General features: G+C 49.6%; 1 protein-coding gene across 1 annotated transcript in view; it reads right to left on the reverse strand.

Annotated features, from left to right (window-relative positions):
- LOC119976360 overlaps positions 1 to 27,960 on the reverse strand; it is a 110,446-nt gene that overhangs the window by 68,416 nt on the left and 14,070 nt on the right. Inside the window, exons 2-3 of the mRNA XM_038816844.1 lie at positions 11,339 to 11,540; positions 710 to 862 (exon numbers count right to left, since the gene is read on the reverse strand). Of these exons, the coding sequence (XP_038672772.1) occupies positions 710 to 862; positions 11,339 to 11,515 (330 nt within the window). The 5' untranslated portion in view covers positions 11,516 to 11,540. The remainder of the gene's footprint in view (positions 1 to 709; positions 863 to 11,338; positions 11,541 to 27,960) is intronic.

Consider the following 27,960-nt stretch of genomic DNA (forward strand, 5'->3'; position numbering starts at 1 on the left):
GGACTGTGGGAGGAAACCAGAGCACCCGGAGAAAACTCACGCAGATACGGGGCGAATGTGCAAACTCCACACGGAGTGTTACCCAAGGTCGGAATTGATCCCGTTTCCTTGGAGTTGTGAGGTAGCAGTGCTAACCACTGTGCCACCATGCTGAGGGCAGAATGAACAAGGTGATGAGAGTGGGACATCAATCTCTCACTGGGAGGAAGCCCTACCCTTGAGAACTTACAGGCAATCTGATTGGCTTTGGTTGGCTCAGCAGCACCAGAATACAGTAATGGGGGCTTCTGTGACTTCCAGCAAGTCCACAGGCGAAGGGGACATTGTCAACAGGGAAAGTAAAATCTGGGATTTTGGACAGGGAAAGATTGGAGAGCCTGGGGAAGTGGGTGCGAGGGGGCACATGACAAGCTATCATCTTGGGAACTGGTGCCCCGGTGAGCACAGAGAGCTCCCAAAGGACGACCCAACCTTCCTTCCCGCATTGCAAGCAGTTTGTTTTAAAGAAATTGTTTTGTCCATCCCCGTTCGCAAGCTCATGCCAACCGTTCTATGGTATGAGCAGCATATTCTGCATGTCAATTGGCTTGGTAAGCCAAGGATGGGAAGGTAGTGGCTTGCCACCCCCTGTATTTTACATGCCCTCCATCACAGAAAACACATGTCTACATAGTCTCAAATTGCCATTAAAATGAATAAGATTACTTACTAAATTTGCTACATCTTGATTGTTAAGAGCAATGTGCCAGACGCACAATTCTTTTCCATACATGTAGCGTTCATCTCGGATTGTCGTGAGCAATGGCTTCAGAGTGACTGGTGGTAAATCACCTGCAGTTATCTCAGGGGGTGCAATAATGAACTAGAAAGCAACCAGAAAGAATTAGACAATAACATCTTCTACTCCAACTAACACTTAATCCACACTTTATGTCCATTAACACGGAGTCTACAATGCCAAATTTCATTGTGCTAAAAAAAATCCACATTTTTGTCATCCTCTTCTACCTCCTTGCAATTTAATCTTTTTCTCAAACCTAACTGTGAATACATTTCAAGACTTCTGTGATTTTTTTTGTTCCATTGAAACTTTTGCATATCCTTCTGCATATTTCAGTTGTAATGATACTGCAAGAGTCCGTACCGTCTATTTCCTTTGTTCCCACTTTGGGCACCCCACGGGGTCAGATCGCCCTGCGCCCCCCCCCCCCCCCCCTCCCCCCCCCCAGGACCCCGGAGCCCGCCCACGCCGCCAATCCCGCCGGTACCAGAGGTGGTTTAAACCACGCCGGTGGGAAAGGCCTGTCAGCGGCGGGACTTCGGCCCATCGCGGGCTGGAGAATCGCCGCTGGGGGCCCGCCGACTGGCGTGGCGGGATTCCTGCTCCCGCCGAATCTTGGAGGGCGGAGAATTCGGGACACAGCGGGGGCGGGATTGACGCCAGCCCCCGGGGGGGTCGGAGAATTCCGTCCCAGTTTTAGAGGGAATCAGTTTGATTGGTTAACTGCCAAGAAATGGGTTGGCCAGGGACAGTGTTCTGCCTGACAACAGTCAGTGATTGGTTCCTGCAGGGTGAATTTTCTGAGAGAACATTCCAGAAGTGATCGGACCTCAGTAGTTAAAGGATCTTTTTTCACTCTGCTGCCTGTTGTCTGCTATGTTTAGGTAGAAGCTGAAGATCTTTTAAGCATATCGTAACCAGCAGCTTTTTGCTCTTCAGGAGCTGAAGTAAAATAACTGATCTATTGTTTTGAAAGCAGTGAGTGTCGAGCATATCCTTTGCTGTGAACCTGAAAGAATGCTGGATCTGCAGGGAAGGTAAACCACCTGGCCTGAGATGATCATATCATGCCTGCAAGAAAGAAAAGAGTAAACCAGAAGCCTGAAATTCAGAGAAACATTGGCTGGACGTCATCGCTGTGAATCAAAGATCCCTATGCTTTTATCTTATTTATATTTCTTTCCCTTTCCACCACTCTTTCCCCTCTTTGTGGTTTGTCTGAGTCTGTGCAAAGAATGGGGCGAGTTAGAAAAGTGGAGGGAAAAGGGTTGGGAAATGGGTAGTAGATGGACAGCTACATTTTCTGTCTGTCTAATTAAAGATAGTAAGAAGTCTTACAACACGAGGTTAAAGTCCAACAGGTTTGTTTCAAACACGAGCTTTCAGAGCGCAGCTCCTTCCTCACCTGAGGAAGGAGCTGCGCTCCGAAAGCTAGTGTTTGAAACAAACCTGTTGGACTTTAACCTCGTGTTGTAAGACTTCTAATTGTGCTCACCCCAGTCCAACGCCGGCATCTCCACATCATAATTAAAGATACTATTCATAATAAAAGGTTACTTGTGTTTTAAAGTTACAAACCTGGTAGTTTATTGGACTCAACCAAAGACCTCTTAAATAAATCTAATTTCACTTGTGTTGGGACTCCGGGTCAAGTGGGGCTGGAATTGACCGGGCAGTGGCCCAGGGAGTCGTAACAATACCATGACCACAATTTCATGTATGCTTCCTGTACATTTCTTTTATTTACCAAACCATTACATTATTAAATGTTTATCCACTTATTTATTGTTTTTTCCCCCCACAACCAATCAATTTTGCTGTTTTTCATAATAATCCAGTTTTTGATCCGTTTCTATGCAGAAAACATTCACAACATTATTCAGAAGCAGAATATTATCATACTACATTTTTCTGTATTTTGACAGATCACATTCTGGCAACCTCCCCCACAGAGATCCAGGGTGTTTAATATTGGGCCTTTGAAATTGCAGAAGGAAATGCAGAAACAGGAAACCACCAACAAGCCAGAAGAGGGGGGGGGGGGTAAAGTTTAATATTTGGGGTGATACAAAACAGGTGTTAGCAAATCAGTAGTCCTTTAATTCCCACTAATTTTTATTTACATTGACTTTCTCTTTCATACAAAGTGGGATTCTCTGGCCATCCACCTGCATGTTTCCTGGTGGTGCGCTGTTCTCTGCCAGCGGGATTATTTGCTTGCGGCATTGTCAATGGAAATTCCCACTGATGCCACCCCACGCTGCTGGGAGAGCCACGGTGGGATGCCGAAGAATTCCAGCCAAAATCTAATCCCAGGTTGCTTAACACCCTGCCTCCACTGACACCAAAGTGGTGGATCAAATGTTATCCAGTTGGATGCATTCATTAGACATCATAGGGTGAATTCTCTGCCCCCGGTGGGGGGGGGGGGTTCCAATCCGCTGGAGAATTGAGTGATGAGCAAAAACTGGGATTGGCACCCGGATCCCCCGCCAGCAGCGGCAGTGTGCTAGATGCCCCGTTCCTGCGAAAGAATGCAAATAGGTTACTTGCATCCAATTTACGGGCTACAAGCCTGATTGGGCGATGCCCTTTGATGCTCCAACCATCTTAGCCAGGTTTCATTCAGGCGTGGATTGGTGCAAGTATTTGCAAGCTTGGCCCTGATATGGGTGGCCATGCATTGGGGCAAGAGGGTAAGTATTTAACATTGGTGCTACCAAAGTCCATCAGAGGGCGCCCCACAATGCAAATTCTGTCCACCCCCCAGTCCCCCTATCTCCCCCATCAGACCCCAACAGAGTCCCCATATCAGAGACCACCATATCAAAGGCCCCCATCAGAGACCCTCATATCAGAGACCATCCCCTATCAGAAACACCCCTCATCAGCGAGACAGCATTATCAGAGACCCCATATCAAAGAACCCATATCATAACACCCCCCCCCCCCCAAACCCCATCAGTCATCTCTGTCTGGAAGCTAAAGCTAAAAAGCAGTCCAGGCAGAAGCAGTGAAAAACACTGCGTTTTCACTTACCTGTCCCTTTACACCTGCTGCCCCAGTCAGAAGTGTTGAAAGCAGCAGCTGTTACTTCACAGAAATCCAAAGCACATCACAAGGCTTTAAACCCCCTCAGTCCCTTTGATCTGCAAGGCTTCTATTGAAGACAAATAGCTTTTTGTAGGTTGTAATTGACAGGGTAATAACTTTCAGACAGTCAAGTGCCTGGATTTTTTTTTCCATTTCCCTTCACACTTGAATGCAGCTCAAGTACCCTGCTTTGAATCTAATCACAATGTGTATACATATCTAGCCATGATTGACATATCCTTACCACCTCAAAAGAAGCTAAGTGCTTTCTGCTGAGAAAACGAGGAACTGAAAGCACCTATCTCCTAAATGTTTCTGCCTAGACTGCTCATTAGCTCCCACACAAGGTGACTGATGGGGGCGGGGAAGGGGGGGGGAGAGATGGGGGGTTTCTGATATGCAGGTCTCTGAGGGGGGTCTGTGATATCGGGATGTCTCTGAGATGGGTGGGTGTCTGAGGTGGGATTTTCTGAGATGGAGTGTCTGATGGAGGGGTGTCGGTCATCCTTATGCGTGCGTGCGTAATGTTCCATGGGGGAGGATGCCATACTTGTCAGCGTGAGGGGACAGGATTTGTGTTGAGGGGGGGGGGGGGGGGGGGTCAGTATTGGGCCACCCACTCAAAATGCTGGCCCGGTACCGGGATTCCTCCCCGCCATGCATAAATTTGCATGGCAAGGGAGAGGGAATGGCTCCTAGGTGCCACTCCGAGAGCCAGCACAGGCCAGGAAAGATTCTACTCTGGGAACAGAACTTAGTTTCTCAAACAGAGAACCCTGCCCCACATTGTTGTCACTGATGACATAGGATAATGAATAAAGTGCAAGGACTACAAAAGACCTTTATTAACAAAATTTTTAAATGCTGAAAAATCCAATAGTCCCCCTTGAGATGGAAAGAAATGCTCAAAACTTTCAAAATATTTAAGAGTTGATTAATTTATCTATTTGCATCATACCGTGGGCAGCACGGTAGCATGGTGGTTAGCATAAATGCTTCACAGCTCCAGGGTCCCATGTTCGATTCCCGGCTGGGTCACTGTCTGTGCGGAGTCTGCACGTCCTCCCCGTGTGTGCGTGGGTTTCCTCCGGGTGCTCCGGTTTCCTCCCACAGTCCAAAGATGTGCGGATTAGGTGGATTGGCCATGCTAAATTGCCCGTAGTGTCCTAAAAAAAGTAAGGTTTGGGGGGGGGCGTTGTTGGGTTACGGGTATAGGGTGGATACGTGGGTTTGAGTAGGGTGATCATTGCTCGGCACAACATCGAGGGCCGAAGGGTCTGTTCTGTGCTGTTCTGTTCTATGTTCTATGTTCTAATCTGAGCCCCCGAAATCTGGAGTAGTGACATGGCCAGGTTTCTCATGCTTGAGAAAATTAAATTCGCCCTGAGAGGATCAGTGTTAGGGTTCGTCCAGAGTTAGCAGCAGTTTATCGACGTCATTGGGGAAAACTAAACTGTTAGCAGATACAATAAGGGGGGGAGGTTAGGGAATAAGGGGGTAGAGGGAGTTATTTAGTTTAGGTTAGTTCAATTTAGACGGGTTCAGCGAGGGGAGATCGAGGGACTTGGGAATTGTGTGTATAAGCTATGTTGGCGGGGTATGGTTGTTGGTTGGAGGGGTGTTAATAATAATATATAATCACTTATTGTTGCAAGTCGGCTTCAATGAAGTTACTGTGAAAAGCCTCTAGTCGCCATGTTCCGGCACCTGTTCGGGGAGGCCGGACGGGAATTGAACCCGTGCTGCTGGCCTTGTTCAGCATTACAAGCCGGCTGTTTAACCCACTGTGCTAAACCAGCCCCTAGTGTTACACACTGAATTTGGTTTACATTTCTATTTTTATCTTCTTCTGTTATCAAACCATAAATGCCTTAATAAAATGTTCGATAAAAAAAGATTTACCTTATAATCTACCCAAGTTAGAATGGCAGCGCCATTAATTTTAGTTACACATCGCAAGCCATGTATATTTACATACAGCACAGCCATCTGAATGGTAAGGCCCAAGATGACTTACCCAACGTCGTCCTCATATCACTGGTTCTATTTTATAGAATTGTGACTGAATTCTTCCCATTGATTGTTTAAAAATCTTGATGCTACCTCAGACCTTTACCATTGCTACAAAATCGACTTATTGGTATCGAGTATTTTCTAGTTGGATCTGGAAACCTCAGGGTTTATGCCACCTTCTGCACAAAGACAGACCTGCTGCATGCAGTATTGGGATAACGAAGGAAGTCACTGGACCAGTATTTTTAACGGAAACTCTCATTGCCGGTGCCATATTTGTGGTGGTTTACAGTAATTGTCTCCTTTCTTAATCAGAAAATTAAATGTTACAAGCGTCCCATTTTTGGTTTCCTTTGATATAAAAAACCTTTCATGTGAGATTTTCCCAATCTTAGCGTTCTGTTTACAACACCCTCTGGGCATCTGTTCTGGCAGATGTTTTGCATTTTGCTTGAGATTTGGAAAACAAATACATGTTTTGTTTCCAGAGACACTGAGTGTGTCAAGAATTATTTACTTGCACCAACTTTCTATAGTCCCAAAACTAACTAGCTGCGCAGCCAGTGTTTTAACAAATTTACACATTTATCTTGTTCTGCCTTTCAATTCGATCAAGATTGATTTGCATCTTACCTTTACCTATCCACTTTTGGTTCCAGAGCATCTCAGACGTTTGCATAGCAAAAACCTATCAATGCTTCTCAAAAATACATTGTGTTACAGTCAGCCGAGAGGTGAGGAAAATGGGGGAAAAGTTATTCCACCACCTCCCCTTGTCTGTAATAATCTAATTTTCATACCTGAGGGTAATGTACCCAGGGCAGAATGTGAACAAGAATAATCTTTTTTATCCCCAAATCTGCATAATGCTAATGTCCACAATACCCATTTTCTCGAATACACACTTCCCCCAAATGTGGCAAGACAATGCAGTTGAAGACAAAGAGGATGTCCTCAGTACACGTGACAATAAACAAATCCAAATCCAATATCATGTGATGAAATTTCTAGGAATACATCCAACCCTATTTGACAGCCCAATACGTACTGCCTACGTTCATTAATTTATTCCCCATCAACTACTCTTGCAGCACAGTGGCACAGTGGTTTGCACTGCTGCCTCACAGCGCCAGGGACCCAAGTTCAATTCCGGCCTAAGGTGACTGTGTGGCGTTTGCACGTTCTCCCCGTGTCTGAGTGGGTTTCCTCTGGGTCCTCCCACAGCCCAAAGATCATAGAGTCATTTACAGTGCAGAGGGAGGTCATTCGGCCCATCGATTCAGCACCGACCCTTGGAACAAGCAGTCTACTTAAAACCACACCTCCATCCATAACCCACCTAACCTTTTTGAACATTAAGGGCAATTTAGCATGGCCAATCCACCTAACTGCACAAGATGTCCACCATGCTAAATTTGCATTAAAGTGTCCAAACAAAAAGGTTAGGTGGCGTTCTTGGGTAACAGGCATAGTGTCGGGGTTTGTGAGGTCGGTGCAGACTCGATGGGCCAAATGGTCTCCTTCTGCACTGGACAATTTCTATGATTCTATAATCAGTATATCCCCTCCCAGAATATAGGACGGGATTCTTCCATTCGGTGGCAGAGCGTCCACACCGTCGGAAACACAGTCGCGTTTCACGACGGCGTGAACGGGCCGCTGGGAGTACCAATTCTGGCCCCTACAGGAGGCCTGAATGGCGGGAACTGAGCACCGCGGGATCCGCGCATGCGCAGTGGCGCTGGTGCCAACCCGCGCATGTGCAGTGGCCTCCCTCAACACGCCGGCCCCGACGCAACATGGTGCAGGAGCTCAGGGGTCGGCACAGCAGAAAATGGACCCGGGGAGTGAGAGGACAGCCCGCTGACCGGTGGGCCCTGATCACGGGCCAGGCCCCATAGGAGGCCCACCCCGGGGTCAGAGCCTCTCTCCCCCCCCACAGGCCGCCCCCCCAACCCTGGGCTGGGAGAATCCCGCCCATAGTTTCTCTCTCTCCAATCACTCACCACACCAAAATTTTCACTTGCCAACCTGAATCTTGGAGTCCCACATCCCCCCACTCAAAATTCCAATCTCCCAAATGATCTTCCATCCCCTCAACTGCGCATTGGCCCTCCCTGCTTCTTCACTACGCACATTCTTCCACCCAAACTGCATCACAGTCCCAAATCCAAATGACTTTCTTCCAAATAACTTCTATACTGTTTCCGATCTACTCACCATTTCGTGCATAACAGAAGAATTTCTCCACCTGCTGACCACCTCGTGCACAGATTGCAAAATTTTTGAAAACAGTGCACCGTCTCACAAGCAACACGTTCATTCACTTATCATCAGCTTTGCTATAAAAGACCATCCTTAGAAAATACCATGGGCGGGAATCTCCAAACCCCCGCCAGGTCGGAGAATCCCCGGGAGCGGTGTGGATCCCGCCCCGACGCCGGCTGCCATATTCTCCGGCGTGGTTTTTGGGCGGGGCAGGGTTTATGCCACGCCGGTCGGAGGCCGTTGGCAGCAGCCCCCCTGGCAATTCTCCGGGCCACGATGGGCCGAGCGGCCGTCAGTTCCTGGCCAGTCCCACCGGCGTGAAATGGACATGGTCCCACATGGTGGGACCTGGCTGGTGGGCCGTCTAGTGGAGTCCTGGGGGGGTGGGGGGTGGGGGGGGGGGGGGGGCAGGGGCGATCCGGCCTGTGGGGGGCCCCATGGTGGCCTGGCCCACTATCGGGGCAGAGCGATCTGCGGGCGGGCCTGTACCGTGAGGCTACTCTTTCCTTCCATGCCGGCCTCTGTAGGGCCCTGCCATGGCTGGCCTGGAGAAGACACCCCCCTGCGCATGCGCCGGAACACACGGGCCAGTCTGCACGTGCGCGGAACCATCTGGCGGTTCTGCGCATGTGCCAAATTGCGCCAGCCCTTTGGCGCCAGTTGGCACGGTGCCAACCCCTCCGCTGCCGGCCTAGCCCCTGGAAGTGCGGAGGATTCCGCAACTTCCAGTTGGCCCGACGCCGGCGCGGGCCGTCCTGCCAATTGCGGGAGAATCCCGCCCCATATCCTATAACTTGCCATTAACAGCCTCATAGATCAGCTGCTTTTACATTAAAAAATGTATGCCAACACTCCGGTGACTACATAAATGCTAAACACTACAGACGGCACAAATTTTAAATAAAGGCTGACATTTTCCAGCCGTTTCGATTCACTTTTCCCGCTGGCAGGGCACTCAGCCCGCAGAGTTCCCGGCGGCATGGCGTGGTTTCAATGTAAAATCCCATTGACAAGCAGCGGGAAGGCAGAATCCCACCACCAGCAAAAGGTGGGTGGCTGGGGAACTGGAGAATCCCGCCCAATCTGCAAATACTGGGAACGCTCAGCAGGTCAGGCAGATTCTGTCATAAAGCAAAGAAAGTAAACAATTCAGGTGGCATTTCTGGGACCTGCTAAGATCACAACGAAGGCGGACAGGACCTGAAAATGTTGGCCGTTTGCCAAAGGCTGCCTGCAGAGGAATTCACCACCCCCAGATCCCCCACCCCCTTCCATACACTGGCTGCCCTTTCTGCTTTTGATTACACTTTTTAAACATGTTGGTGAGAAGGCAACACCGCCGCCTCGGGAGTAGGTTCAGAATCCAGAATAAGTCCCAACTCCCATTTCCTGTGTGACGATTGGAGGATTTTAGGAAAATCTAGGACAAATTAACAGTTAAAAACCAGGGGTTATAGTGTGTTTGGCTGCAATGGTCATGTATTTTAAAAGGGATTTTGTTTTGCTTCTTGTAAATAGCAGGTGAAATTGACCAGAATAATGATTGGGGAGGTCCCTGGGAAGTTAATGTGCTTTTGCAGCCTGCAGAGATGAGGGGCTGGATTCTCCGTCACTGCGTCTAAGTGCTGACACCAACGGAGGATCCATGGTGTTTCACAACAGAAAAATCGGCGGCAAACCCGCACCAATTCTGCTGCGTTAAACACCTGTGGAACACTAAAAAAACAATTGGAGAATCGGCAGGTCCATGCTGGACACGCACAGGGCTGACAAGCTGCAGCCGCGCGTACACCTACACCCCCCACACATGCACTGTTTGCGCCAGAAAAGATGGTTGTGCTAGATTACGTACCCGTCCACCCTAACCTCACAGTCCACCTCCTGGCCAACCCCCCTCTACTCCCCCCAGCCAGCAGCATGGCTCTCGTTGGGAGTATGATGGTGCTGGGCACGGTCTGTGCACCCTCTCTCTGACTCTCCGCAGCCACCATGCCAGGCTCACGACCGCTGAGGCGACACGTGGCCCGCGTCATTGGGAACTCGGCCCATCAGAGGCGGAGCATCGCGGGTGGGCCCGATAATCGTATTCAAGCAGAGTTGTGACTGTGCGCGCCGCATTTCTCGGTGATGCCGATTTGGAGGGGGCGGAGCATCGGAACCCGGTGCCAAACTGCCACCTGCCGCGGCGTTTCGGTGTCAGGCAACGGAGAATCCCGCCCAATGTTTTTCAGCTGGAGAGAAGAGGTCATTGCTGGGTGGAGCTCAGAAAGACAGAGAGGCAGTGACATGGGAGAAACTTTGATAGAGAGAGAGGACCCAAGTTCTGATTTGCCTGACTTGAGTCCCCAATTCTTTCTAAGTAGGATAGTTAAAAGAGTAGTAATATTTTAAAGCAGAAAAATCTTGTCTGAAGACGAGGAAGAGGCTTAAACAACCTCGTTGAAACTGCTAGTTGAAGATATTCAGCCAGAGTCTGAAGAAGTCCTAACCAAAGTCAAGTCTCTCTTATGAAGCAAGTATTCTGCTAACTTTAAGCTGGATTAAAAACTCTATGTTTTTTTTCTTGTTGTTAATGAGAAACTGTAAAGTAGCATTAAGGGATAATTGTTAGCTGTACTTTTTGTATGAAGTTAAAAGTTTAATATTGTATTCCTCATAAAGTTTTGTTTTAGAAATACCAAAGCCCTATTGTATTCTTGCAATCACTCCTGGAGCAAATCATTACTTTTGCACAATCTTAAAATAAACTAAAATATTGGGGTTGAGGTCTGGCCTGGGACTGTAATGCCTGTCTCCAAAAGAAAAATCCAGACCATCAGATTTTATGGCCATTCTTCTGAGAAAGGGTCACAATATTTGAAACTTTGACCATTTTACTTTCCCTGCAGGAGCTGCCTGATTCCAACATTTTCCGTTTTAATTCAATTTTAATCAAACAATCTTAAGATGAAAGCAAATTACGGCGGATGCTGGAATCTGAAACAAAAACAGAAAATACTGGACAATCTCAGCAGGTCGGACAGCATCTGTGGAGAGAGAAGGGAGCTAATGTTTCGAGTCTGGATGATTCTTGGTCCAAATAATCTTAAACTGCTTTGTACATCACAACTGCAACCAGAAACTGGCAAAGCATATTGGAGTCACTGGAGTTTCCAGGCTAATAACGATAAAAACACAGGTTACCTTTGTTAGGAATACTTCATTTTCGATGCACTTCTGCAGGTTTCGTACAAGCGATGAGCTGACTGCGCTGAAAGTCTGAACACACTGTCGCTCGTAACTTTTCAAAAACTTCTGAATGATGACTGAAACGTTTTGTTTCTTCCCGTTCTTATCCTTTTTTTTCTTCAGTTTCCCCATCTTTCTTGTTCTTCCCAAAACTTTACTGTAAAATGACACAAGAGGAGCAACTTACTGTTTGGCTCAGCTACCTAACTCCCGAGAGTATTTTATTTGTTTGAAATTAAAATGCCTCCTAGAAACCACTTCAAAGTCACAGGTGTAATAAATACCATGAAACTACCTTAGTTTAATGTGTTGAATGAAACCAATCCTGATAAAGTGTTCATAGCCGTTAAAGCAGAAAGAATGAATGTACAAGGAGCATTGCAAATTAAAAGGGGAGAAATTACTAAAATAAAGCCTCCACTTTTGCTGTGCCTTGATTTCTTTGTCCTTCAACTTAATTTCCTGCTTTTTCATAACATCTAGCCATGGTATCCCAGTAAAACACGATACCACTTTTCCACAGGGCTACTGTTAACATTCACAAGGCAACTGCTGTGCCACATGACAAGATTTTACAATCACTCCCCCCTCCCCCTGGAAACTAACATAAACACAAAGCAGAACCAATGCTGCATAATGAATTTTCATGTGCTAGGAGGATTCGATGTAAACTATTTACAGAACAAATCACCAACTCATCTCTTTGGTATCTCTCTAGGACATAGATGGGCAAACTAGGCTAGTGAGTGGGCCGCATGAGTGGCCCTCCTTCATCTCAGTGGGTCACAAGATTGAAATCAAGCTTGTGCGCTAACCAAAAACCCATGCAAAAAGGTAAATACATTTAATGCACACCAAACATTTAAAATTGAGATACAGAAAATGCTAAATCATTCATATATTAATAGAAGTCATTAACTCACATAGGCAAAACAAAATAAATATTTACTTACCTTACATATATTACAATTTATTCGGCTTCACAAAGCTAATACCAGCTACAACCAAAAGTTATACATTTAAACAGATATGTGCTTTAGGTATTTATTTTATTAATTTAATTTATCTTTATTTATTTTAATTAATGCACCCTACAGGTCCAGGTAACCTTTACCACTGTTGTCATAAAAACTTTATTATGAAGAATATGTTACAGCTACCAATACACTGGAAAAGTGTTTAAAGATAAATGAGGAAAACAAATAAAATACCAACCAATCTCTTCCATCTTGGTCTCACTCTTTTCCATGTCATTATATTTCCTGGCTCCTCTCTCACCCTCGTTCTTTCCTGCGTCTTTTATCCTTCCAACTCCACTCACACCATCAGTCTTTCTCAAACTCCTTTATCCTTCCAGCTCCGCTCTCACTCTCGCTCTTTCTCAAACTCCTTTAATCTTCCAGCTCCGCTCTCACCCTCGCTCTTTCTCAAACTTTTATCCTTCCAGCTCCGCTCTCACTCTCGCTCTTTCTCAAACTCCTTTAATCTTCCAGCTCCGCTCTCACCCTCGCTCTTTCTCAAACTCCTTTATCCTTCCAGCTCCGCTCTCACTTTCGCTCTTTCTCAAACTGCTTTATCCTTCCAGCTCTGCTCTCACTCTCACTCTTTCTCAAACTCCTTTATCCTTCCAGCTCTGCTCTCACTCTCGTTCTTTCTCAAACTCCTTTATCCTTCCAGCTCCGCTCTCACTCTTTCTCAAACTCCTTTATCCTTCCAGCTCCGCTCTCACTCTTTCTCAAACTCCTTTATCCTTCCAGCTCTGCTCTCACTCTCGCTCTTTCTCAAACTCCTTTATCCTTCCAGCTCTGCTCTCACTCTCGCTCTTTCTCAAACTCCTTTATCCTTCCAGCTCCGCTCTCACTCTCGCTCTTTCTCAAACTCCTTTAATCTTCCAGCTCCGCTCTCACTCTCACTCTTTCTCAAACTCCTTTATCCTTCCAGCTCTGCTCTCACTCTCGTTCTTTCTCAAACTCCTTTATCCTTCCAGCTCCGCTCTCACTCTCGCTCTTTCTCAAACTCCTTTATCCTTCCAGCTCTGCTCTCACTCTCGCTCTTTCTCAAACTCCTTTATCCTTCCAGCTCCGCTCTCACTCTTTCTCAAACTCCTTTATCCTTCCAGCTCCGCTCTCACTCTTTCTCAAACTCCTTTATCCTTCCAGCTCCGCTCTCACTCTTTCTCAAACTCCTTTAATCTTCCAGCTCCGCTCTCACTCTCGCTCTTTCTCAAACTCCTTTATCCTTCCAGCTCCGCTCTCACTCTCGCTCTTTCTCAAACTCCTTTATCCTTCCAGCTCTGCTCTCACTCTCGCTCTTTCTCAAACTCCTTTATCCTTCCAGCTCTGCTCTCACTCTCGCTCTTTCTCAAACTCCTTTATCCTTCCAGCTCCGCTCTCACTCTCGCTCTTTCTCAAACTCCTTTATCCTTCCAGCTCCGCTCTCACTCTCGCTCTTTCTCAAACTCCTTTATCCTTCCAGCTCCGCTCTCACTCTCGCTCTTTCTCAAACTGCTTTATCCTTCCAGCTCCGGTCTCACTCTCGCTCCTTCTCAAACTGCTTTATCCTTCCAGCTCCGCTCTCACTCTCGCTCTTTCTCAAACTCCTTTATCCTTCCAGCTCCGCTCTCACTCTCGCTCTTTCTCAAACTCCTTTATCCTTCCAGCTCCGCTCTCACTCTCGCTCTTTCTCAAACTCCTTTATCCTTCCAGCTCTGCTCTCACTCTCACTCTTTCTCAAACTCCTTTATCCTTCCAGCTCTGCTCTCACTCTCGCTCTTTCTCAAACTGCTTTATCCTTCCAGCTCTGCTCTCACTCTCACTCTTTCTCAAACTCCTTTATCCTTCCAGCTCTGCTCTCACTCTCGTTCTTTCTCAAACTCCTTTATCCTTCCAGCTCCGCTCTCACTCTTTCTCAAACTCCTTTATCCTTCCAGCTCCGCTCTCACTCTTTCTCAAACTCCTTTATCCTTCCAGCTCTGCTCTCACTCTCGCTCTTTCTCAAACTCCTTTATCCTTCCAGCTCTGCTCTCACTCTCGCTCTTTCTCAAACTCCTTTATCCTTCCAGCTCCGCTCTCACTCTCGCTCTTTCTCAAACTCCTTTAATCTTCCAGCTCCGCTCTCACTCTCACTCTTTCTCAAACTCCTTTATCCTTCCAGCTCTGCTCTCACTCTCGTTCTTTCTCAAACTCCTTTATCCTTCCAGCTCCGCTCTCACTCTCGCTCTTTCTCAAACTCCTTTATCCTTCCAGCTCTGCTCTCACTCTCGCTCTTTCTCAAACTCCTTTAATCTTCCAGCTCCGCTCTCACTCTCGCTCTTTCTCAAACTCCTTTAATCTTCCAGCTCCGCTCTCACTCTCGCTCTTTCTCAAACTCCTTTATCCTTCCAGCTCCGCTCTCACTCTCGCTCTTTTTCAAACTCCTTTATCCTTCCAGCTCTGCTCTCACTCTCGCTCTTTCTCAAACTCCTTTATCCTTCCAGCTCTGCTCTCACTCTCGCTCTTTCTCAAACTCCTTTATCCTTCCAGCTCTGCTCTCACTCTCGCTCTTTCTCAAACTCCTTTATCCTTCCAGCTCCGCTCTCACTCTCGCTCTTTCTCAAACTCCTTTATCCTTCCAGCTCCGCTCTCACTCTCGCTCTTTCTCAAACTCCTTTATCCTTCCAGCTCCGCTCTCACTCTCGCTCTTTCTCAAACTGCTTTATCCTTCCAGCTCCGCTCTCACTCTCGCTCCTTCTCAAACTGCTTTATCCTTCCAGCTCCGCTCTCACTCTCGCTCTTTCTCAAACTCCTTTATCCTTCCAGCTCCGCTCTCACTCTCGCTCTTTCTCAAACTCCTTTATCCTTCCAGCTCCGCTCTCACTCTCGCTCTTTCTCAAACTCCTTTATCCTTCCAGCTCCGCTCTCACTCTCGCTCTTTCTCAAACTCCTTTATCCTTCCAGCTCCGCTCTCACTCTCGCTCTTTCTCAAACTCCTTTATCCTTCCAGCTCTGCTCTCACTCTCTCTCAAACTCCTTTATCCTTCCAGCTCTGCTCTCACTCTCGCTCTTTCTCAAACTCCTTTATCCTTCCAGCTCTGCTCTCACTCTCGCTCTTTCTCAAACTCCTTTATCCTTCCAGCTCTGCTCTCACTCTTTCTCAAACTCGTTTATCCTTCCAGCTCCGCTCTCACTCTCGCTCTTTCTCAAACTCCTTTATCCTTCCAGCTCTGTTCTCACCCTCGCTCTTTCTCAAACTCCTTTATCCTTCCAGCTCCGCTCTCACTCTCGCTCTTTCTCAAACTCCTTTAATCTTCCAGCTCCGCTCTCACTCTCGCTCTTTCTCAAACTCCTTTATCCTTCCAGCTCCGCTCTCACTCTTGCTCTTTCTCAAACTCCTTTATCCTTCCAGCTCTGCTCTCACTCTCGCTCTTTCTCAAACTCCTTTATCCTTCCAGCTCCGCTCTCACTCTCGCTCTTTCTCAAACTCCTTTATCCTTCCAGCTCCGCTCTCACTCTCGTTCTTTCTCAAACTCCTTTATCCTTCCAGCTCCGCTCTCACTCTCGCTCTTTCTCAAACTCCTTTATCCTTCCAGCTCTGCTCTCACTCTCGCTCTTTCTCAAACTCCTTTATCCTTCCAGTCTGCTCTCACTCTCGCTCTTTCTCAAACTCCTTTATCCTTCCAGCTCCGCTCTCACTCTCGCTCTTTCTCAAACTCCTTTATCCTTCCAGCTCCGCTCTCACTCTCGCTCTTTCTCAAACTCCTTTATCCTTCCAGCTCCGATCTCACTCTCGCTCTTTCTCAAACTCCTTTATCCTTCCAGCTCCGCTCTCACTCTCGCTCCTTCTCAAACTGCTTTATCCTTCCAGCTCCGCTCTCACTCTCGCTCTTTCTCAAACTCCTTTATCCTTCCAGCTCTGCTCTCACTCTCGCTCTTTCTCAAACTCCTTTATCCTTCCAGCTCCGCTCTCACTATCGCTCTTTCTCAAACTCCTTTATCCTTCCAGCTCTGCTCTCACTCTCGCTCTTTCTCAAACTCCTTTATCCTTCCAGCTCTGCTCTCACTCTTTCTCAAACTCGTTTATCCTTCCAGCTCCGCTCTCACTCTCGCTCTTTCTCAAACTCCTTTATCCTTCCAGCTCCGCTCTCACTCTCGCTCTTTCTCAAACTCCTTTATCCTTCCAGCTCCGCTCTCACTCTCGCTCTTTCTCAAACTCCTTTATCCTTCCAGCTCCGCTCTCACTCTCGCTCTTTCTCAAACTCCTTTATCCTTCCAGCTCTGCTCTCACTCTCGCTCTTTCTCAAACTCCTTTATCCTTCCAGCTCCGCTCTCACTCTCGCTCTTTCTCAAACTCCTTTATCCTTCCAGCTCCGCTCTCACTCTCGCTCTTTCTCAAACTCCTTTATCCTTCCAGCTCTGCTCTCACTCTCGCTCTTTCTCAAACTCCTTTATCCTTCCAGCTCTGCTCTCACTCTCGCTCTTTCTCAAACTCCTTTCTCCTTCCAGCTCTGCTCTCACTCTCGCTCTTTCTCAAACTCCTTTATCCTTCCAGCTCCGCTCTCACTCTCGCTCTTTCTCAAACTCCTTTATCCTTCCAGCTCTGCTCTCACTCTCGCTCTTTCTCAAACTCCTTTATCCTTCCAGCTCTGCTCTCACTCTCGCTCTTTCTCAAACTCCTTTATCCTTCCAGCTCTGCTCTCACTCTCGCTCTTTCTCAAACTCCTTTCTCCTTCCAGCTCTGCTCTCACTCTCGCTCTTTCTCAAACTCCTTTATCCTTCCAGCTCCGCTCTCACTCTCGCTCTTTCTCAAACTCCTTTATCCTTCCAGCTCTGCTCTCACTCTCGCTCTTTCTCAAACTCCTTTATCCTTCCAGCTCCGCTCTCACTCTCGCTCTTTCTCAAACTCCTTTATCCTTCCAGCTCCGCTCTCACTCTCGCTCTTTCTCAAACTCCTTTACCTTCCAGCTCCGCTCTCACTCTCGCTCTTTCTCAAACTCCTTTATCCTTCCAGCTCCGCTCTCACTCTCGCTCTTTCTCAAACTCCTTTATCCTTCCAGCTCTGCTCTCACTCTCTCTCAAACTCCTTTATCCTTCCAGCTCTGCTCTCACTCTCGCTCTTTCTCAAACTCCTTTATCCTTCCAGCTCTGCTCTCACTCTCGCTCTTTCTCAAACTCCTTTATCCTTCCAGCTCTGCTCTCACTCTCGCTCTTTCTCAAACTCCTTTATCCTTCCAGCTCTGCTCTCACTCTCACTCTCTCTTTTGCTCCTTTAACCATCCACTTCCACTCTCTCTCTCGCTCTTTCTTGATCTGATCATTTCTGATCTGCAGCATTTCACAAAATAGTTCCATCTGGACTTCCGGTGGCGGCGATGTATGAGTGAGCCGTACATTCGGTGGGCTCTCACTCCGGCGGGGCTGAACAGCTGATTCCCCGCGATAACGGGACCACGGGGGTGGCAAAAAGGCTGCCGGGAACAGAAGAGGAGAGCGGGCTGCAGCAAATGGAAGTGTGGGAGGCCAGCAGGTGAGGAAGAAAGAGAGAGAGAGAGACGGAGGCAAGGAGGAAGCTGACCTGAAGGGTAAGATGGCGGACCCACGGACCTTCCTTCCTCCAGGACAAAGGAAAAAAAAAGTTTGGAGTTGCTGAGGAGGGACAGCTTGGACCCACTTCAGATGCCCAGGAGGTAAAATTCGAGGAGCTGGGCGAAGGAAAGCGGCAGCGAAGGCGCTGAGGAGCGGGCTGCGGCACATGGAACAGCGGGATTCCAGAAGGCAGAAGAAGAAGGAGAAAAAGGGACAGAGGCAAGGACCTGAAGAAAATTACCTGGGACCTAAGATGGCGGACACACGGAACCCGGACTCAGCAATCCAGCTGGCGCTGGATAACATGCTCCAGGTAATGAAGTCCAGTTTTGAAGCGCTGAAGCGGGACAGCTTGGACCCAATCCAGAAAGCGGTGGATCAGCTGAACCAGAGGCTGGATGCCCAGGATGTTGAGCTGGGAGAGGTGGTGGAGGAGCAGGCGGATGCGCAAACAGTTGCAGCCCTAGAAGTGGACGGCCTGAAAGAGCGGCAGAGAAGACTGCTGGACAGAGTGGAGGAGCTGGAGAATAGAGTCCGCAGGAACAATCTGAGGATGGTCGGCCTCCCGGAGGGGGCGGAGGGAGCTGATGCTGCAGCGTTTGTAGCAGACCTGCTGAAGCAGCTGATGGGGGCCGAAGCCTTTCCGCGACCGCTGGAGCTGGAGGGGGCACACAGAGTGCAGGCAAGGCAGGGGCGGCCGGGCGGACCCCCCCGCCCGATGGTGATTAGGTTCCACAGGTTCGTGGACAAGGAGCGGGTGCTGCAGTGGGCAAAGAGCGCCAGGAGCAGCACGTGGAACAACAGTGTTCTCCGCATTTATCAGGATCTAAGCCAGGAGGTGGCTCGGCGGCGAGCAGCCTTTAAGAATGTCAAGGAGGTGCTGTTCAAGAAGCACGTGAAGTTTGGTCTGCTGTTCCCAGCTCGGCTATGGGTCACGCACCAGGGTCAACACCACTACTTCTCCGAGCCCGAAGAAGCGATGGAGTTTGTGAGGGACCTGGGGCTGGTCCCGAAAGGAGGCCCCAAGGACGCGAGTTAGGGCCCGAGGATTTCTGTGGGAAGGAACGCCGAATGTGCCTGGACTGCTGCTCAACGGTTTGCTGGGCCAAGGGGGCCAAGCGGAACATTTGAGACTCTTTCCTTTGTTCATGGACATTTATGTGCTTTTTCTCTTTTTTCTGTGGTTTTTTCTTTTTTTTTCCTGTTTGTGCTTTTTGTGCAGCTCGCGGAAGACACTGGAGCCGGCTTGCCCCAGTGGGTGGGGAGGAGGACGGGGAAACAAGGGGAATGGGACAGGAAGGCGCCGGAGTGTTGAGTCACCGGGCTAGCAGATTGGCTAGTCAAGGAAGTCAGATGGGGGGGGGAAGTTACAGCCAGTAGATGGCAGGGGTGGGGGTATCGGGGGATGGGGTTAGGGGAGGGGGGGGGTTGTTCTGCTGATGGGAGAGGGACTTGAAATAGGCACTGGAAAGGAGGTCGAGGGTGGAGGCAGCCAAAGGGCGGGCCAGGAATGGCACGACGCACGGGTCAGGGGCCGGCCCGAGAAAGGCTATGGCTGACCGGCGGGGTGGGGGGGTTGGGATGGGCCCCCCGACCAGGCTGATCACCTGGAACGTTAAGGGACTGAATGGGCCGGTTAAGAGGGCGCGGGTGTTCGCGCACTTGCGGGCCCTGAGGGCGGACGTAATTATGTTGCAGGAGACACATCTGAAAGTGTCAGACCAGACCAGGCTAAGGAAGGGCTGGATTAGCCAGGTCTTCCACTCGGACTTGGACTCGAAGTCCAGAGGGGTGGCAATCATGATCAACAAGCGCGTGCAATTTGAGGCAGAGGGCATATCCGCAGACAGGGGGGGCAGATACCTGATGGTACGGGGCAGACTGGAGGGGAGAAGAGTGGTGCTGGTGAATATATATGCCCCGAACTGGGATGACGAGGACTTCATTAAAAGAGTGCTGGGGAAGATCCCGGACTTGGATTCCCGCAGGCTAATAATGGGAGGGGACTTTAACATGGTCCTTGACCCGACTTTGGATTGGTCGTGTCCCAGAACGGGTAGACTCTCAGCAATGGCAAGGGAGCTGAAAGGGTTTATGGAGCAAATGGGGGCAGTGGACCCCTGGAGAGAGGGACAGCCAACAGGAAGGGGCTACTCGTTTTACTCGCACGTCCATAAAGTATATTCCAGGATAGATTTCTTTGTACTAAGCAGGGACTGTATGGGGGAGGTAAAGAACACGGAATATTCAGCAATTACCATTTCAGACCATGCCCCGCATTGGGTGGACCTGCAGTTCGGGGGAGCGAGCTATCAACGCCCGCAATGGAGGCTAGATGTGGGACTGCTGTCGGAGGAGGGCATCTGCGAGAGGCTTCGGAAATGTATAAAAAATTACCTGCAGGTGAATGACACTGGGGAGGTCTCAGCGGCGACCGTGTGGGAGGCGCCAAAGGCAGTAGTGCGGGGGGAGCTGATTTCAATTGGGGCCCACAGAGCCAAGGCAGACCGGGCAGAGATGGATAGATTGGTCAGGGAAATGGGTCGGATAGATGAAGAGCACGCGGAGTCCCCGGGGGAGGTTTTACTCAGGGAGAGGCAGAGACTACAGGCGGAACTGGGGGCACTATCCACGAGCAGGGCCGTGGAACAGCTTAGGAAGGCGAGGGGAATGGTGTACGAGTATGGGGAAAAGGCCAGCAGACTGTTAGCGCAGCAACTCAGGAGGAGGGAGGCGGCCAGGGAAATAGGTAGAGTGAGGGACGATTATTTGGCCTCCCCAGGGAGGCTGCAGTCGGGCGCCGATCAGTACTGGTCCACACAAACGGGCCATCGGAGACCCCTGGGTGGTCAGGGTAAGCGCAGGGTGACTCTCTTGGCACTGTCCAGCTGACAGATGGCACTGCCAAGCCAACAGAAGCGCTGTCTGGGTGCCAGTACAAGGATGCCCAGGTGCCAGTGCCCAAGGTCCAGGAGGCGAGGCGGGCCATGCCCTTGAACTGAGGGGGGGGTGGGGGGTTTGAAGAGTGGGAGAATGCAGGGCAGATAAATAGGGACTTCCGGGGTTTGGGGGGGGTGATGGGTGGGGTCCTAGGAGGGAGGGGTGCTGTAATGGGGGACCCCCAGGGACCCAATAGCGGGGTGTACTCACTTGGGTGGGTGTGGGGTACTGACCATGTGTGTGTGTGGGGGGCGCAAAGTGGAGGATCCGGCAGAATTGAATAGGGTATTCCGGGACTTCTATCGTGAGCTCTATACTTCGGAGCCGCCGGAAGAACCGGAGGGGATGAAAAGGTTTCTGGACGGGTTAACATTCCCAACAGTTGGGGGGGGGGGGGGGGGGGGGGGGGGGGGGGGGGGGGGGGGGCGAGTGGAAGAGCTGGGGGCCCCGATTAGAGTAGAGGAGGTATTGGGGGGCCTAAAGGCCATGCAGTCGGGGAAATCCCCGGGGCCGGATGGATACCCAGTAGAGTTTTATAGGAAGTTCACTGAGCTGGTGGGCCCGGTCTTGGCGAGGGTTTTCAATGAGGCAAGGGACAGAGGGACCCTGCCGCCGACAATGTCACAAGCCACCATATCTCTGATATTGAAGCGGGGTAAAGACCCGGAGGTGTGCGGGTCCTACAGGCCAATCTCCATGATTAATGTAGACGCCAAGCTCCTGGCAAAGGTACTGGCGGGTAGAATGGAGGACTGCGTACCGGAGGTGATTGGGGAGGATCAAACGGGGTTCGTGAAAGGTAGGCAGCTGGCGGCCAATCTGAGGAGATTGCTCAATGTGATAATGATGCCCCTGGCGGGTAGAGAGGTGGAGGTAGTGGTGGCAATGGACGCCGAGAAGGCCTTTGACCGGGTGGAGTGGGACTATCTATGGGAGGTGCTCGGACGGTTTGGGTTCGGGGAGGTATTGGTGGATTGGATCAAATTATTATATCAGGCCCCGAGGGCCAGCGTCAGGACCAACAGAGAAGTGTCGGAGTACTTTAGGTTGTACCGAGGAACCAGGCAGGGCTGCCCGCTCTCCCCGCTGCTGTTTGCGCTGGCCATAGAGCCGCTGGCGATTGCGCTGAGAGCCGCAGAGGGATGGAAGGGGATGATGAGGGGCGGGGTAGAACATAGGGTCTCTCTTTACGCAGACAACCTGCTCCTGTCCGTGTCGGACCCAGTGGCCGGGATGGGAAGTATACTGGGAATGTTGAGGAAGTTCGGCCAGTTTTCAGGATACAAATTAAATACGGCCAAGAGTGAAATGTTTGTGGTCCAGGCAAGGGGCCAGGAGAACAGATTGAGAGGGCTACCGTTTAGGCTAGTTGAGGAAAATTTCCGGTATTTGGGAATCCAGGTGGCACGAGACTGGGGCAGGCTGCATAAGTTAAATTTGGCCAGGGTGGTGGAGCAAATGAAGGGAGAGTTTCGGAGATGGGATGCACTCCCGCTGTCGCTGGCAGGGAGGGTGCAGACTGTAAAGATGACAATCCTCCCTCGATTTTTGTTTATTTTTCAGTGCCTCCCGATCTTTATCCCACAGTCCTTCTTCAAAAGAGTTAACGGGCTGATCATGAGCTTTTTCTGGGCGGGAAAGTCTCCGCGGGTGAAGAAGGCGATATTGGAGAGGAACCGCAGCGAGGGAGGGCTGGCTTTGCCGAGTCTGGTCAATTATTACTGGGCGGCCAACATCGCTATGACGAGGAAGTGGATGGTGGGTACGGGGTCTATTTGGGAGCGGGTGGAGGCGGCTTCGTGTAAGGGCTCCAGTTTGGAAGCCCTGGTCACGGCTCCTCTACCACTGCCGCCGGCCAAGTACACCACCAGCCCGGTAGTGGTGGCGACCCTGCGGATATGGGGCCAGTGGAGGAGGCATGTGGGGGAGATGGGGGCATCTGTCTGGGCGCCAATCTGCGACAACCATCGGTTTGCCCCCGGCAGTATGGATGGGGGGTTCCGAGTATGGCGGCGAGCAGGGGCGGGAAGGGTGGGTGATATGTTCCTGGAAGGGAGCTTCGCGAGTTTGAGGAGCTTGAAGGAGAAATTTGGGTTGGTAAGGGGAAATGATTTTAGATACTTACAGTTGCGGGACTTTGTTCGTAGACAAGTCCCATCTTTCCCGCGCCTCCCGCCAATGGGGATCCTCGACAGAATAGTCTCTAGGAGGGAAGAAGGGGAGGGCAGAGTCTCGGGTATATATAAGGTGCTCATGAGGGAGGAAGGGTCCCAGACAGAGGAACTGAAACTTAAATGGGAGGAGGAGATAGGCGGGGAAATGGAGGATGGGCTGTGGGCAGAGGCCCTGAGTAGGGTAAACTCGACCGCGACATGTGCCAGGCTCGGGCTGATCCAATTTAAGGTCGTTCACCGGGCCCATATGACGGTGGCTCGGATGAGCAAATTTTTCGGGATAGAGGACAAATGCGCTAGGTGCACGGGAGGACCAGCGAACCATGTTCACATGTTTTGGGCATGCCCTGAGCTGAGGGGGTACTGGGAGGGATTTGCGGGGGTCATGTCCCAGGTGCTAAAAACAAGGGTGGTGATGAGTCCAGGGGTGGCAATTTTTGGGGTTTCGGAAGACCCGGGCGTCCAGGGGGAGAAAGAGGCCGATGTGCTGGCCTTTGATTCCCTGATAGCCCGGCGACGAATATTATTGGCGTGGAGGGACTCAAAGCCCCCGAAGACTGAGTGGTGGCTTGCGGACATGTCGAGTTTCCTGGGGATGGAAAAAATTAAGTTCGCCTTGAGGGGATCTGTGCAGGGGTTCACCCAGAGGTGGCAACCATTTATTGACTTCTTTGCGGGAGAGTGAGCGTCAGCAGGGGGGTTGGGGGAGGGGGTAGAGTAGAGTAGGAGGGAAAATATGGCGGGTAGTACCGGTGGGAGGGGAGCGGGCTTGTGCAATATGTTACGATGGAAGTATTGAAAGTACGTGGATGTTTGCACATTTTTGCCTTTTTTGCTTCCTTTCTGATGATGTCTGTAACTGTTTATAAAGCCAAAAACTACCTCAATAAAATTGTTTATTAAAAAAAAAAGGTTCCATCTGCCACACTTGTTACATTGTTAGTCTTTGCCAAATACTGTTTTGTGAGGGATGGCTGCTGCAGTTGGAGCAGGGTGTGCCCTGTACCAAGGAAATCTCTGTTTCCTACCTTAGCTTTTTGCTGCTTCTTTCTGACTGCTTGTTCAGTGTCCAAAAGCTGATGGCAGATTCCAGGGATAAACCTTTCACACGAAGAAGCTGCCTGTAGACAACGTCACTGTGGACCCACACACAATGTGATGTCCCACCAACTCGTTGGGTGTGTGCCAAACTCGTATTTCCTCGCTGGAATTTTTAAAGTCGTGAATAGACTCATTGAACTTTTGGTTGGTTTAATTGAATACAGTACGATGTTCTTTACTGGCATAAATATATGCTCAGCTTTTTTCAGCAATATTTCGGGATCCTCCTTCCCTGCCTCCATTTGAAAAACAAAGGATTGTCTGCAATGTTTTCATCAAACATGATCGGGTCGATGCGGCAAAGACCCTGTGCCATTCTGCCAAGTCCTGACACCATGTAGAAGTGCCGGGTTCCAATAACTGGTGACCACGGACTAACAATAGTAGATGTTTATTAACAGTAGCTGAACAGATCTCAGGTGCTGTGTCTGTGCCCGCGCTCCAGGAGAACTCAAGTGCTCCCGACAAGAGATCCCTTTCGTACCACATCATTCACGTGACCACTCAGTCTACAGAATCCATCTGTGGAATTTACACCTGCCATTATGTGTGGTCAATGGACTTCGAGACTTCATGGCTGGGATTGCCCAAAATCCCGGCTAAATGTTGACGCCGGTGTAAACACTGGAGTGTTTTTCATGCCGACGGCAATGGGTCTCTGGGCCCAGTGATTCAGTGGGCCACAGGGGGCCAGCACGGCGCCGGAGTGCTCCATGCCAGTGTTCTTCAAAGTCGGAGGCGCGACCCGCGGGTGGGTCGCGGGCAGGTGTCGGGAGGGTCGCGGAGCCGTTGTCCGCGGCGCTCCCGATCGTACAAATCCCTGTGCAGCAGCCAGCTTTTCATAACGCCGCGACCATGTTAAAAAAAAAATTGGCCTCATTGCGCATGATGATCGGCACGCATGCGCATTCCGCGAACATGTAAAAGAAATTCGGCTGCATTGCGCATGAGCGTCGATAATCGGGCACGCATGTGCAGTGCGGCCGCTATTTTTTTTAAACGGTTGCAGCTTTTTGTTTCACAAGTTCTGTGGTGGTTTTTATTAATTTATTTTATTCATTTGATTTTTTTTTCATTTATTTTATTCATTCTATTTGTTTTACAAGTTTGGGGGGGGGTTTATTCATTTTTTTCATTTATTTTACTCATTTTATTTTTTTTTAACAAGTTCGTGGCGGGGTTTTTGTTTAAAACTTTACAGGAAAAAAATTCAGAGCTTTGGACAGATGGAGACTCCATACTTCCAACACAGGAAGGCTTCACCTTCATCCAACAGGTTCCATTGGAGGAGCGTGTTCGAGGGCCAAAGGGACCCAAAACCATTTCCTCCATTTTTGGCAGCATCAAACAAGGTAAGCGAAAATGGTGGGTCGCACAGGTCGGCCGGCGTGGGTCACGAAGGTCGGCCAGCGTGGGTCGAGAAGGTCGGCTGGGTTGGGTCCCGAAGGTTGGCCGATTGGTAAAAATAGGGTCCCCGGAAAAAAAGTTTGAAAAACACTGCTCCATGCAACTCTGGCGGCGATACACGGCCCTGCACTGCCGCCGCGGGTCCATGCATGTGTGCGGTGGCTGTTTCCGCACTTGCGCAAGCATGTGGTGGACGTTTCTGCGTCTCCGCTAAGCAATATGGCGGAGCGTCACAGCGGGCCCGCACGGCAGGAGGTAGGCCCCCTCCAGATTGCACCCACCCGCCGATCAGTAGCCCCCGAACGCAGGCCTGGCTGTCATACAGCACCCCCCCGGAGTCTGAATCCGCCCGCCTCGGCCAGGACGGCCACCGTGGCCGTGGGTCCGAGCTCTCACCGGATGGTACCAGGTTGGAACCAACCGGCGAACGCAGCCGGTTGACCACGGGGAATCGCTATGGGGGCCTCTTTCAATGGCCCCCGGCCGCCGCTGTGTTGGCCAGAGAATCACGCCCCAGCGTGGCGGGAACTTTTGGCATCAACGCCGATTCTCCAACCATCGGTGCAGGCTCAGAGAATCCCGGCCCATGACTTCAAGTTTGAAGCTTAACAAAGAAAGCTGCAGAAACCAGTTAATCAGAAGTGGGTGTGAAGAGACCGTGCACCCCCATCTATTCTTCATTGCATAGCAATGACTTCCAACTTTAAACCATTTTGAGTGGACAGTACTAGTTCATCAGTGACTAAAACTGTATTCGGCTCACAAGTTCTTTGATCCCAAAAAACAGAGATAAATTAGTCATTCCACAAAGAACACAGCAAGAAACAGACGCTGTAAAACGGGCAGTAACATGCATGCTTTTTAACAAACTTAAGACTACTACATCTTCCTGTTCAGAGCACACGGGAACCGGTATTTGACCTCCTGGAAAGTAAACCACAAGTAACCAATTTTGTTTTCTGCTGGAAAAGCCATCTCTTTGAGGGGATCCTGCTATGGTGGCTAATGGAATGGCCACCAAATAGTGGAGCGCAGAGTGCAGCAAATGAGGAGTAACTAGTGCTAAGCAGTGTAGAGCAGTGATGGTAAACCTGGGCTAGTGAGTGGGCTGCATGAGTGACCCTCTTTCATCTCAGATTGAAATATGGCATGTTCATTAACCATTAACAACGAATAAGGTCAAATACATTTAATACACACCAAATGTTTCACAACAGGTTACAGAAAATGTTTAATCTTTCATACGCAACTAGGACTACCATCAACTTCAAATGGTAAAAATAAAAGACCAATTACACTTTGATTGCATGCAGAGCTCCATAGTCAATGTTGTGTGCATTGGCACCCACCTCACTTCACTAGCCCTTGCTTTACATAGGTACCACTTTAGTCATACTGATAGGAGAAACACTACGCGGATGGAAACAAACGGCATCTGGCAACCCTGCACATGGGCAGCGGTGAGCAAAATGTCTCGTGGGCCGCACTCCAGACCCTGATGGGCACATGTGGCCCATGGGTGGTTGGTTTCCCACCATTGGTGTAGAGTATCTGTGTGGATTACTATATACATGATGCATCACCTTAGATTTAATTTTCTTCCTTCATTCAAACCGCATGCATTAAAAATCTTAGCTCAAAACTCGTTTCAGAATTCATGCTGCAGAAAAGTTGCATTGTTCTCATCCCTTCAGGTAGAGACAGCAGCCCAATCCATGGAATATTCTCTTTTAATTTAATACCAATTCAATCCTTGCAAAATTAATATAATACAAAATACTTTCCTACTGGAATTTACAATCTGGCATTTATACATCACGTTCACATGTTTAAAATGTTCATTCATATTGGTTCTCCTACCAGCGACATTCTCTAAATTTATTTTAAAACCTTTTAGTCTTTGCACATGCAACGTTTTGCATCCTGTTCTGGTCACCACCCTTTAGGTAGAATAAGGGTTCTCAGGAGAGTGGAGAGGAGTTTTTCCAGAATGCTTCCCGGGATGGCTATAATTTTAGGTTGTTGAAGCTGGAGTTTTTCTCCTTGGAGTACAAGGGGTTGAGGGGAGATTTCACAGAGGCATATGGTGTCCAGGGGCCTGGGGAGAGCATGGGAGAGTATGGTGTTCAGACAAAGGATCAGCCATGACCATATTAAAGGATGGAGCAGGCTCGAAGGGCCGAATGGCCTAATCTTGCTCCTATTTTGTATGTTTCTAGAATGACAATATGGATAAAGAAGACAAAACAGCTCCCATTAGCTGACGATACGGGGACTAAGGGACACAGGGCGCAATTCTCCGCACTCACGACGGTGCGGAGAATAGCGGGGTTCGTAAATTTTTACGGCCACGCTAGTCTGACGCCCTCCCGCTATTCTCCCCCCCCCCCATGCC

Source organism: Scyliorhinus canicula, chromosome 13 (genome assembly GCF_902713615.1).
Source record: "Scyliorhinus canicula chromosome 13, sScyCan1.1, whole genome shotgun sequence".
NCBI classification, from domain to species: domain Eukaryota; kingdom Metazoa; phylum Chordata; class Chondrichthyes; order Carcharhiniformes; family Scyliorhinidae; genus Scyliorhinus; species Scyliorhinus canicula.